Here is a 14040-nt window from a genome sequence, read left to right on the forward strand (position 1 = left end):
GGGGGGGGGGGGGGGGAGGGGGGGGGGGAGAGGGGGGGGGAGAGAGAGGGGGGAGAGAGAGGGGGGGGAGAGAGAGGGGGGGGAGAGAGCGAGAGAGAGAGAGAGAGAGAGAGAGAGAGAGAGAGAGAGAGAGAGAGAGAGAGAGAGCACATTAATTATAAAACTGATTTGCATTCCATATCATAGCAACAGGTTGCAGTTACGATCCACAAAACATGCAAATAACTAACACCATCTGCCTTGCTCTTGATATTCATTCAACTACTTTTTTCCCCAAAGGCTTTTCCTTGTCCCCTCTACAGGCTTCACAACATCTCTCAAAGCTACTTGTTAACAAACTTAGTTGATAGGTCAGACAGGAAAGAGTTCACTATAAGATAGCAGGAACATATGGATGCCATTCAGCTTAACAACTAGCTTTTTTTTCCCTTTTTTTGGGGGGGGGGGGGGGTGGTTGTGGCGGTCTGTTTAACCTTCTATCATCTGGCAGCAAGAATTCATAAAAAAATGTGATAATGATATGGACTTAACAGCTATATGTAATTACTACAATATTTTACAACACGTCACTTAGCCCCTTCCAACCTTTTCGTTTTTGTCTTTTTTTGTTTAAACAGTGATCTCCAACATCGAGTATGGAAACTTAGTACATGAATGTAAACCACCTGATGATGGGATACAAGCCTGAAGTTGGTTGTGTGTTAAATAAAGTCACCTTCAACTACGACTGGTAGCAGTTATTACTCTACGCCTAAAAAGAACAGTCACAGAGTTCAACTGCATCCACTGTGGATGAAATACCCCTATTGGAATTTCATCCACTGTTTCTGTCAATAGTTGCCTAATGTTCCATTTGAAACTTTAAGTAAACTCTGGTTCTGTCTATTTATCCAAGCCCCTCCCTTTTTCCCACCCTTGTACAGTTCCTTCAATATTAATCTGTAGCTGATAAAAAATATACTATGGCCAGGTCAAATCAGCATCTGAAAATGTTTTGCACTTTGAATGATGCTTTCAAAATCTCTTTATTTACCCACCCCCATCATCAGTCTTCTGACTTGTTTGATGCAGCCTGCCACAAATTCCTCTAAGCCCTCAATTATTCTGACTGGTCTGTCTGTTCCCCCAACTTAAACTCCACAAAACACGTGTGAGATGCATTGAGCATACGTATTGCAGCACATTCACATGCACTAATGACCATCTAGTAGTTGTCAACTGCACTCATGGAGAAATGGAATTCCTTACCACAAGAGCTGCTTCCAACCTTGTTGTCAGCATGAAAGCACACTGCACAGCATGTACTGCCATCCATGTTGATCACACACCCTACTGAGAATGGTGTGCTGCCCCCCCCCCTTTTTTTTTTGCTATGTTCAGGGAACCATCATAAATTGCAATAACTTCAGTGTAGTTATAGATTTTGAATAAAGGTTTCATTTCTGTTTGTCTAACAGCATATTTTTTTCCTTTCAGCTATCTTCTACACTATACTATAGCAGTAATTTATGTCTGGTTCATGTTTTGTTGAGTACGTTATTTAGCAGTGACACATCACGTAAAAGTTACTTTCATACTAAAGTTCTGTACACCAGTTGTTTGAAACAATCTAGTGTCAATAAATCTCTCAATCTCATACTATTTTTCCTTTTTACTCTTTTTGGACTACTGAATTACAATCTGCATCACAGTTAAATTTTCATTTTCCGTAAAGTTATGAGTAATTCTTTTGTTTATTATACATCTCTTCAATCTCTACATCATATGTACAGCAAATATGCACGTAGATGTGTACTTATGTGATGTGTGTTGGCTTTGTGCCTATCTTCGGTACAATACTGGATTCACTAAGCTGTTTGTAGTATCTTACTCGTGACCTTACTTTCTTATTGATTATTATCCTAACTCCTGTATTACCCTTATACGATTTTGTGTTGACAGCCCTGCAATTACTTGACTAAATACTTTGTTCTCCCTGCCACTACACTTCACTTACAGGTAACTTATACCTATCCTTTTCTCCTACTAAATTCTCTGAACGTGTCCCTGGGAATATAATGAATGTAGTTTCCACTTGCTTTCAGCAGTTTGAAGCACCAACATAGCAAGGCCATTATAGTTACATCAGCTCAAACATCCACATTATTTCTCCTAAAACTACTGAAAAGTTTCCTTTGTCTCTTCAGGAACCAAATGTTAGGCTGGCGTAACTACATATACCCTGCTGGCACAATTGCAGTTACAGTACGACTGTCTGCATTGATGAGGAATGTAAGACATTACACTGATCATGAGAGGGTGGGGTGGGGTGGAGGTAGGGAAATGTCCCTATACAAAGAAAAACCTGAGTAATGCCCCAGTTTAATTTGTATTCTAATAATATTCATGATACAAAACCCAACTCACTGCTTTCTTACATGACGTTCTGGAAGCACTGGATCAAAGTAATCAGGAACATGCTGTATTTCTTTGTTTCCAAAAAGCATTTGACTCAATGACAGATCAACACTTATTAATGAAGGTACAGTTATCTGTATCTGGATTTAAGGATTTCTTGCTACAGAGAATGAAGCACATTACCTTTGACACAAATGCATCAAAAAACATAGAAATAATTTCAGGTGTGTGCCACGGAAAAGTATTGAGAGGCTTCCTGTTCTTGTTGTATACAATGACCTGGCAGAAAATATTAATAATAACAAAATTTTTGCATATAATGCAGTTATCTGTAATGAAGTACAGTCTGAAAAATGATCCACGAATATTCAGCCAGTTTTGATACGATTTCAAAGTAGTGCAGAGACTGGCAGTTTGCTTCGAACACTAAGTAATTAAATGCACACTTCAAAAAATGAAAAAAGTTAGTATCCCATAACTACAATATAATCATTCACAACTGTGATCTGTTAACTCAAACAAATACCTGGGTGTAACAATTTGGAAGAAGCTGAAATGGAATGATCACATAGGCTTTGTTGTAGGTGAAGCAGGTGGTCAGACTTTGGTTCAGTGGTATGACACTTGGCCTACAAAGAAGGTTGCTTGAAAGACACTTGATACTAAATGATGAGTCCAGGAGAAAAAAAAAATCTGTAAATCATTCTTTTTCAGGGCAGAAAATTTAAAGTTTCAAGGCTCAAAATATTTCAATTTATCATGTTATTTTCTTTATTTCTGTTTAAGGTGATCATACTGCTGAAATTATATACATCTAGTTAAGCAACCTGTACATAGGAAAAATATGCCAAGTCGATAACATATTGCAAGTAGGCACTAGATTTCAAACACTAACCACTTTTTCAATTTTTTCAAATTTCTCATTACAATAAATTAATGTAATTTTCCAAGAATACATTATGAAATACTATTCTGTCTTTTTTAAATGGGTGGGACTAAAGAAGCAGACTATCTAAATACACTTGCACTTCACTACAGCAAAATATTTTCTGGTCCTGCAAATCTCTGTACTCTTCAGTATATATTTTCAAATTGTCAGTAAAATAACCAGGATAACTAAATTCAAATAGTTACAGACCTCAAAAAATAGAAACTCACTTTGTGGAACAGAAAAAACTTTTACATTTACTGTCATGAAGGAGCTATAGTATGTTCATTTCAAGCAGATGGGAGGTTGAACTCTGCTTGTAAGTAGCTTGTCTTTTCCTCCCAGGTAGCAGTAAAGAAGCTTAGTAACAGGCTGCTTCTAAACTAAACCAGTGCTTCCTTACACTGTGGTGCTATATTATGAAATCCTGCCATCTAAAACTCTAGCCTGACAAGAAGAAAAATCTGCCTGTTCTCTTATTGTCCTAGATTGGTAAGGGAGTTTCTCCTCGCATACTGTATTATCCAGATGTGCAGTCCATCCTTTGATTACATTTTGCTGCTCCTCATCAATGACAACGGGTGGCAAAGGGTGCATGCAGAAATTCCAGAAAACTTGACACAACTCCTTCAGCATTTGACATTGGTCAATTATACTAATACTGTAGAGACCCAGTAATTTGAGCTTACTGAGGCTGACATTACCTCGAATTACAAAAAACACAGATAATACAAAAATATCACCAAATCAATGGTTAAATCATGAATAAGTGTTTAATGAGCACAATAACAAAAAAAATTAATAGAAACAATGTAGTACATACCTGTGTTGTATGTACATATATGGGAAAGCATATCCAGTAGCAAAAATATAAGTTATAGTTTAAAGAAATTGTCCATTGTCCTCTGGTTTAAAAGAGAACCTCATTTTTTGGCAGCGGTGTTGTGCCACCATCTACAAGGCATGGTGTCAGTTATAGTAGCTTCCACACGCTGCTCAATATAATGCAATGCCACATCTAGCACTGCCAAACCCTCGGAGTGAGTGGTCACTGGTACAATTACTTCAGGCAATTCCTCATTGCCACTGTCCTCAGAAAGTTCAGTAACCATTTTGATAACTGCAAGACCTGTCACTTCAAACTGTTGTTCTATTCTGAAGCATCATTTACATTGGCATTTTCACATCCAGCAAACTTTTCCTCAGTTCTGCCATCTTTGTGTCTCCACTATGAATCGGCTATCCAGTAAACTACATCTTTTATCGCATGTTTGATGGTCCCTTCACCTTGTGTTTGTGGAAGTGTGTGAAGCAAACAACAACGACACTTCTTCCCAAGCATTGTAAAATGCCTTTATCCATAGGCTGTATTAAACTCATCATATTAAGTGGTAGGAAAAATGTGCAAATGCCATCTTATTGTAATTGTTCCTCACTATGGCATGAACCAACATTATCAAAGCTTTAAGATTGCTTTGGAAGGCAAGCACTTTTTCTTTAGGTATTTCTGGGTCTCTTGAACAAAATGTTCAAAAAACCACTTCTTAAAAATATTTGTCCATCCATGCAGATTTCTGGTGGACATATGAAACAATTAGTGCCAAAACAGTGAAATTTTAAAGACTCTAGGATTAGTAGACTTCCCTATCACCAGTAGCTTCAGTTTTTGGTTTCCACTTGCATTTGATGCAGCACGAATTGTTAACTTCTCTTTACATTTTCTGTAGGCCGGGGCAGATTTTTCTTCTTGTCAGGCTAGAGTTTTAGATGGCAGGATTTCATAATATAGCACCACTTCATCACAGTTATACAGCTGATGAGTAAGATTTTCTCCTTGTACTATTTTTTTTATTTCTCACTAAACTGTAATAGTTTGAGACTCTGCAGAATTTTTTTCACCAAAAATATCAAGCTGCCTTACACTATGTTGCTTCTTCCACCTATCCAGCCATTCTGAACTTGCATCAAAATTGTCCTCACCTTTCTTTAACTTATTTCTAAAAAAATATAGCTTTTTCTTGCAGAATAGGCCCTGAAACTTGATTTTCTTTTTGTCTTTGTTGAGTAAATCAAATCAACAGCTTGACTCGTTTCTTCATATTCAGATTTCTTCATTGACTTCCATTCAAATTAAAAAACAGAACACTTGTTTGATTAAAACTTCTCAATTTTGCCTCACCTCTCTTTCTACGCCAATCACCAACCGTCACTTCACTGACCCCATGCTCAGGAGTAAGATTTTTTAATGTTTCTCCTTTGTCTAACTAAACTAAATTCCACATGAACAGACCTCCGAAGACCCTAACAGTACTGACCGATTGTCGTGTCATCCTCAGCCTACAGGTGTCACTGATGCAAATATGGAGGAGAATGTGATCTGCACACTGCCCTCCCACCATTTTAAGTTTTCGTGACCTGAGCAGCTACTTTTCAATCAAGTACCTCCTCAATTTGCCTTACAAGAGCTGAGTTCACCACGCTCGTTAACAGCGATCAGCAAATCAGACCTTCACCCATCCGAGTGCTAGCCCAGCCCGACAGCACTCAACTTCCATGATCTGACAGGAACTGGTGTTACCACTGTGGCAAGGTTGTTGGCTTCTCCTTTCTATAGTGTTTTCAAAGCCTCTAGTTTCACGTTCAACAGCACAAATTTTCTCTTAATCCTACCACTCACTGTCATGTATGAATTAAAACATTAAGAAACACACAGTTAGAGGGCTCACTACAATACAGATGTATCTAAACAACCAACTACAGTACATACAACAACGTTCAGTCAAAACTGTAAAATGTATACGGTAGTGTTACTTCAGTGTACTGTATTTTAACGACGCTGAGCAGAAAATAGGGGTAACAATAAGGATGGTATGCACCGTACAACTGACTGTCAGGCAGTCACAATTAGTGAAGGGTGGACAAAGAGCAAGCGCATTCCTCAAAACCTAATGGTACCTGTTCATCTGTAATAGAAATGAATTAACAGTCGAGGCCAAAGTTATTTCTGTGCATTAGGGACAAAAATACTATGTGGGACAGTTTTATCTGTATTGTACACGGAAAATAAGTTCAAAATGTAACACTTTCGAAAGTGCATAAAATGTTGTGGACAACATACGAAAACATATTTTTACTCTAGTTTTATCTAAAATTTTAATTTTCATAATACCATCTTGTATTGCACAGAACCTCAAAATACTGTGGCTCCACTGTACTTTCTACCACAGCCAAGGCAAGAATAACCTCTTATGGGGAATGTGATCTTAACAAAGCCCAGTCATTTTTCTGTATTGGCTGGATGGTGAAAGAATCTGAACCCAGCGGCATTCTTGTTTTGCCCTCTGCAGAAGTTCCAAACGATCTCTAGATTTCTGATATATAGATTTGAAAAATTGTGTACAAAATGATGAAGGAATGCTGTAACTTCATCTGCTCCTTTTCGGCTGATGATGTCTGGATAATAAGAAAACTGGTCAGGTACAAGTAGGACTTTCACACTTAATTATGTATATAGAAAGTTCATCCATTTTGCGAATCTACGATTTCGACAATTTTTTGCTGTTATGCCGACATTGATACTGGCAATATATCGATTCCAGAAATTTGAAGACATTCAAGAAAACTAATTTCAAGTGTCAAGTCCATACATGGTTACACTCCATACAAATACTTTCATGAAAGACTTCCCGATACTTAAATCTACACTTGTTAACAAATTTCTCTTCTTCAGAAACACTTTCCTTGTCATTGCCAGTCTACATTTTACACTCCTGGAAATGGAAAAAAGAACACATTGACACCGGTGTGTCAGACCCACCATACTTGCTCCGGACACTGTGAGAGGGCTGTACAAGCAATGATCACACGCACGGCACAGCGACACACCAGGAACCGTGGTGTTGGCCGTCGAATGGCGCTAGCTGCGCAGCATTTGTGCACCGCCGTCGTCAGTGTCAGCCAGTTTGCCGTGGCATACGGAGCTCCATCGCAGTCTTTAACACTGGTAGCATGCCGCGACAGCGTGGACGTGAACCGTATGTGCAGTTGACGGACTGAGCGAGGGTGTATAGTGGGCATGCGGGAGGCCGGGTGGACGTACCGCCGAATTGCTCAACACGTGGGGCGTGAGGTCTCCACAGTACGTCGATGTTGTCGCCAGTGGTCGGCAGAAGGTGCACGTGCCCGTCGACCTGGGACCGGACCGCAGCGACGCACGGATGCACGCCAAGACCGGAGGATCCTACGCAGTGCCGTAGGTGACCGCACAGCCACTTCCCAGCAAATTAGGGACACTTGCTCCTGGGGTATCGGCGAGGACCATTTGCAACCGTCTCCATGAAGCTGGGCTACGGTCCCGCACACCGTTAGGCCGTCTTCCGCTCACGCCCCAACATCGTGCAGCCCGCCTCCAGTGGTGTCGCGACAGGCGTGAATGGAGGGACGAATGGAGATGTGTCGTCTTCAGCGATGAGAGTCGCTTCTGCCTTGGTGCCAATGATGGTCGTATGCGTGTTTGGCGCCGTGCAGGTGAGCGCCACAATCAGGACTGCATACGACCGAGGCCCACATTGCCAACACCCTTCATCATGGTGTGGGGAGCGATCTCCTACACTGGCCGTACACCTCTGGTGATCGTCGAGAGGACACTGAATAGTGCACGGTACATCCAAAAGGTCATCGAAGCCATCGTTCTACCATTCCTAGACCGGCAAGGGAACTTGCTATTGCAACAGGATAATGCACGTCCGCATGTATCCCGTGCCACCCAACGTGCTCTAGAAGGTGTAAGTCAACTGCCCTGGCCAGCAAGATCTTCGGATCTGTTCCCCATTGAGCATGTTTGGGACTGGATGAAGCGTCGTCTCACGTGGTCTGCACGTCCAGCACGAACGCTGGTCCAACTGAGGTGCCAGGTGGAAATGGCATGCCAAGCCGTTCCACAGGACTACATCCAGCAGCTCTACGATTGTCTCCATGGGAGAATAGCAGCCTGCATTACTGCGAAAGGTGGATATACACTGTACTAATGCCGACATTGTGCATGCTCTGTTGCCTGTGTCTATGTTCCTGTGGTTCTGTGAGTGTGATCATGTGATGTATCTGACCCCAGGAATGTGTCAATAAAGTTTCCCCTTCCTGGGACAATGAATTCACGGTGTTCTTATTTCAATTTCCAGGAGTGTATATCCTCTCTACTTCGAACATCATCAGTTATTTTGCTCCCCAAATAGCAAAACTCCTTTACTACTTCAAGTGTCTCATTTCCTAATCTAATTCCCTCAGCAGCAACTGATTTAATTCGACTACATTCCATTATCCTTGTTTTGCTTTTGTTGATGTTCATCTTATATCCTCCTTTCAAGACACTGTCCATTCCATTCAACTGCTCTTCCACGTCCTTTGCTGTCTCTGACAGAATTACAATGTTATCGGCGAACCTCAAAGTTTTTATTTCTTCTCCATGGATTTTAATACCTACTCCAAATTTTTCTTTTGTTTCCTTTACTGCTTGCTCAATATACAGACTGAATAACATCGGGGAGAGGCTACAGCCCTGTCTCACTCCCTTCCCAACCACTGCTTCCCTTTCATGTCCCTCGACTCTTGTAACTGCTATTTGGTTTCTGTACAAATTGTAAATAGCCTTTTGCTCCCTGTATTTTATCCCTGCCACCTTCAGAATTTGAAAGAGGGTATTCCAATCAACATTGTCAAAAGCTTTCTCTAAGTATACAAATGCTACAAGGGTAGGTTTGCCTTTACTTAATCTATTTTCTAAGATAAGTCGTAGGGTCAGTATTGCCACACGTGTTCCAAAATCATTAAGGAATCCAAAACTGTCATACTATTCATGCAGTATCTTGTCTCCCATTTCATCTTCTTCTACATCCTCTTGCATTTCCACAATATTGACCAGAAGTATATCACTCTTGAATAGACCCCCTCTATACTCCTTCCACCTTTCTGCTTTCCCTTCTTTGCTTAGAACTGGGTTTCCATCTGAGCTCTTGATATTCATACACTTGGTTCTCTTTTCTCCAAAGGTCTCTCTAATTTTCCTGTAGGCAGAATCTATCTTACTCCTAGTGATGTATGCCTCTACATCCTTACATTTGTCTTCTAGCCATCCCTACTTAATCAGTTTGCAATTCCTGTCAATCTCATTTTTGATGGGGGGGAGGGGGGGGAGGGGGGAGATACACCTGAGTATGTGACACAAATTTCAACTTAATAGGCTCCGACTTGTTCCCGAGAAAAATGTTTTTAAACAGCTGAAAAGACAGACAGGACAACAAGGTGATTGTACAAGGGTTTCATTTTTACTGATTGAGGTATGGATCCGTAATAACAACTATCCCATTCCCAAAACGTAAACATTAAAAATAAATTAAGACAACTGTCATATAATGAATTTGATTTGCTTTTTGTATTTGGCCAAGGGAAATTTTTACTGTAGCCCACAGTTACTACAACTATAGATGGACTGTTGACATTTTTTCTTTGCTTTTTCTTCACGTCATAAAACACTTTTTGTTTTCGAAGATGCAATTCCAGGCTGTTCCATTGCATCAATGTTCAGAATGAGGCTGCATTTCCTTTCAGTAGATGATGATGATTGTTCCTTCTCCAAACTTTCCTCCTGACTAGATATTCATCATAGAGACCATAAGATCAGACCATGGATATCTAAAACTTATATTGAAATTTGAACTGATCGCAATGTGGTATGTTTCATACGATTATATATATACCCAAGGACTCAGATAGGTAGATATTGTTCTGTCACTGTCAAACTGTAGTGGCTCTTGTGACCTTTAAATGAACTAATCTGTCTTATTATTTACTGTTACATCTGTTAAAGACTGTTGGAGGGTTCTATGTCTTCCTTGGCTGTCTCGCAGAGACTGGTCTCCAGATTTAAGTTCCTTATGTAAATGATCTACCTTGTCCTCTATTTCTTGTCATGACATGAATGAATGATTGCAAACATGTACTTCTTGGACAGTACCATTAAGGGTAATACAAACACTGGATTTATAAGATTTATCTTGAAACTATGCCTCCTGCTCTTCACTTCTGGGATGCCCACACTGTATAGGATCACTGTGATTGAACCATTTGTATAACGTTTATTTCATAATAGTTTTCAAATTGGTATATACACACACACAAAGATGATGTGACTTACCAAACGAAAGTGCTGGCAAGTCGACAGACACACACACAAACAAACACAAACATACATCCAAAATTCAAGCTTTCGCAACCAACGGTTGCTTCATCAGGAAAGAGGGAAAGACGAAAGGATGTGGGTTTTAAGGGAGAGGGTAAGGAGTCATTCCAATCCCAGGAGCAGAAAGACTTCCCTTAGGGGGAAAAAAGGACAGGTATACACTAGCACACACACACACATCCATCCGCACATACAGACACAAGCAGACATTTTTTCTGCTTGTGTCTGTGTATGTGCGGATGGATATGTGTGTGTGTGTGTGTGTGTGTGTGTGTGTGTGTGTGTGTGTGTGTGTGTGTGTGTGTGTGTGTGCGCGCACTTGAATTTTGGATGTATGTTTGTGTGTCTATCGACCTGCCAGCGCTTTTGTTTGGTAAGTTCCAACCCTTGTATAAGAATGTCCAGCCCAAGCTTACAAGAGAAGAGAACCTTCATCAACTTCCTAGCTGCAACAGATGAAGCTAGTGATTATATTCTATGTCTGAACATTAATTTGTAATTCAACTTTACATAAAATCTACAAGGTAAGCGGTGTATGCCATACGATGAATAAATGTCAGTCCTAACAAAATGTGAGCAGGCATTATTGAGGAGTAGCATCATTTCACTCAATCTTCCTGGTCATTGTTCTTGGATTGTGTCTGCATCTGTTAACAATAAATGTCAGCAGTGATGGTCACACCTCAGGAATTCGGAGTACACCATCACTGTTCCACCAGATGTGTAACATTATCTTTTGTGGATGTGCACAGATTTTTGTACAGGGAGTTGCTGCTTTGTTAGAGCTCAACTTTTGCATTCTATTCCTTATGTTAACAGAAAGATATCACTTCTTGTCATCAGTAACAATCCATGAAAGTCAGTGTTGCTCGTGAGCCAATTGATGAGGAGCAAGCAGAGATGGCCACCCACTAATTGTGATTCTGGCTCAGAGCAAGAGGTACCCATTCACCTGATTTTTTGAACCTTCCCCATGGCACACAAATGTAATATGTCCTTGGAATGAGCACAGTTCATCAAATCTGCCAGTTATCACGTACACTGACGTGGATCTTTGTGGATTGAGACATTTAAACAATTTTCATCAATTCCTGAATGTCTTTCTGAAAGTGGACAGTCACTATAGTTGTGTCACAAATGATGGGAGTCGAGTTTAGGCATGTTCTACGCACCTATGTCACACATTCACCATCAACCTAAGAGCTTTCAGTAGGGTTCTGAGAACTCTGCTGTGAATGGCGTAGTTAATTTATGCATTAAACATGATCATAGCGAGTTGTTTAGTGAATTTCGATTCCATTTGTTGCGAGCTGTCATCGATGATTGTGGTGAAAAGTGATAAATTCTGCATAAGCAAGCGAGAAACACGATTTGCAGGATATACACTTTCTTCAAGCAACGCACATACTCATACCACAGCTCTCATTTTGAACCATCACCTATGCAATCTCCGTCCATGCCTCGACATGCATGGACTGCCATGCTTCATGGATCGTAGCATTGGAACAATCCTTAATACAAGGAAAAACTTTTCTTGCTGTGCTTTGTCCAATGGCATTATCACCGTACATGGTGCAAATATTTGTGGCTGCCTCCACTGCTGTCAGCCCTCTACTGAACTCACGCAGAACAACATGCCCGAAAGGTTCCGATTTCTCCGCTTGGCACTCCAATCAATATCTCCCAATGACAATATGTACACCCAAATAACAACAGTGAACTACAAATAAAAATTGACAATCGATAAATAAATCCACAGCAACTGGAATTCCAATATGCAAAACAAAAACGCTACAAACTTATGCACCAACCTAATATTTGATGGATGGCAAAATAGGCCTTCTTAGTTAATGCAGTGATAAGAGAAATTCACTGCTGATAATCCATTTCAGGGGAAAATATTAGGACTGCCAAGATTATCACATAAGTAAAAAACCAGATTAATTATACAAAACGAGTTCCAAAATACACCCATTAATTTCTACTAGTCAAAACAATAAATTAAGTAAAATAAAGGACAGGGGAAGAAAATAAACATTTACCTCAGTTTTGCATTTTGAATTTAGAAATTCAAACTGGAACTTACTGGTACTTTACAACAGCTAACAATATTCAAAAAGATAACACGAAAAATTACAGTTGTGTGTATACTCAATCATAATTAGAAATGTACTCACTATTAAATAAATGTGTCCTGAGTCTGTGACATTTAATCATTTAATCTGTTTGAAAAAGATAAGCTACAATAATGTATAAAAAGATAAGCTACAATAATGTATATGAGAAAAAATTGCACACAACACGCTACATCCAAAACCAAGAACTAACTCTTCATAGTCTTGCCAGAAATCTTTTAGAAACTTCATACAAACCTTGTGAGCACGCAAAGTTCGGCCCTCACATGCAAGGGTCACATCGCAAAAACTTTCACGCTCTAGCAGTTGGCTGAACATGACTTGCAGATTGTTGTGGTGGTACTTCCACCTCAAACAATACTGCTGTGGCAGCATTCTCTGATGTGTATTCATTTTACTTTAAAAGTTCTTGTTGCCTCCTTATCTGAAATTCTTTCACTGCTTAATAATGTGAGCAGTCAGCCAATTTGTATCCAACTGGGCCTTCCTCCTGATTCAGTGTCTTTCTTGGATATTCATGAGTTTCTTGAAGTTCTTCTATTCATGAAAAAGTAAAGAAAGAATTTTTCACAAAAATTAGTAGCAGTCAAAATATTAATGACTAACTAATCTCTCTCTCTCTCTCTCTCTCTCTCTCTCACACACACACACACACACACACACACACACACACACACTGAAAACTAACTAAATATCACCCACCATGCCATTATGGATCCTGGCCTGAACGATACTGAGAAAAATAATCATCTGTGGTATATGGCCCTCAGCTATGTGGGTAAACATTTCTACATACATAAAATTGGAGGGAGGAGGGGGTGAAAAATAAATGTTCATAAACTGAGTTACCATGTTTCAGTTTATGGGCCTATATCTTGCAACGCTTTCACTACACAATGAGTGGTTATGTCTGTTTAGTCCACTGTGTGTTACAGAATATTAGTGTATCACATTCTATAACCTCCTTCACAATTCAAGAAAGAATAGAAATATTACTAAACACTCAAAAATTTATCCGTGGCAAAATAAAATGATAGTGTAAGCTGCTAAAACAAACAAATTCTGACAACATCTCACAAAAATATAATTACCAAGCAACATTTGACCATCTAATACATAACGTATTTACTAGACTCTAAGCTGCACCTGAAAAATGAGACTCGAAATCAAGGAAAAAAAAAAAAAAAATTCCTGAATCTAAGCCGAACCTGAAATTTGAGACTCGAAATTCAAGGGGAGAGGGAAGTTTCAGACCGCACCTCCAAATCAAAACAAAGTTGCTCCATTGTAACATGAGACACAATTTAGGTCAATTGGATGAAGATACAGCTACAGTAGTTTGGTTC

At 39.7% G+C, this 14040-nt stretch overlaps 1 protein-coding gene across 3 annotated transcripts in view; it reads right to left on the reverse strand.

Moving 5' to 3' along the window:
- The window catches only part of LOC126267922 (longitudinals lacking protein, isoforms H/M/V-like), a 136790-nt gene that overhangs the window by 105730 nt on the left and 17020 nt on the right, over window positions 1-14040 (reverse strand). For all 3 annotated transcript variants that reach the window (XM_049973243.1, XM_049973235.1, XM_049973252.1), the window contains exon 2: window positions 12932-13231. In XM_049973243.1, the coding sequence (XP_049829200.1) occupies window positions 12932-13087 (156 nt within the window). In that variant the 5' untranslated portion in view covers window positions 13088-13231. The remainder of the gene's footprint in view (window positions 1-12931; window positions 13232-14040) is intronic.

This window comes from Schistocerca gregaria, chromosome 1 (assembly GCF_023897955.1).
Source record: "Schistocerca gregaria isolate iqSchGreg1 chromosome 1, iqSchGreg1.2, whole genome shotgun sequence".
Taxonomy (NCBI): Eukaryota; Metazoa; Arthropoda; class Insecta; order Orthoptera; family Acrididae; genus Schistocerca; species Schistocerca gregaria.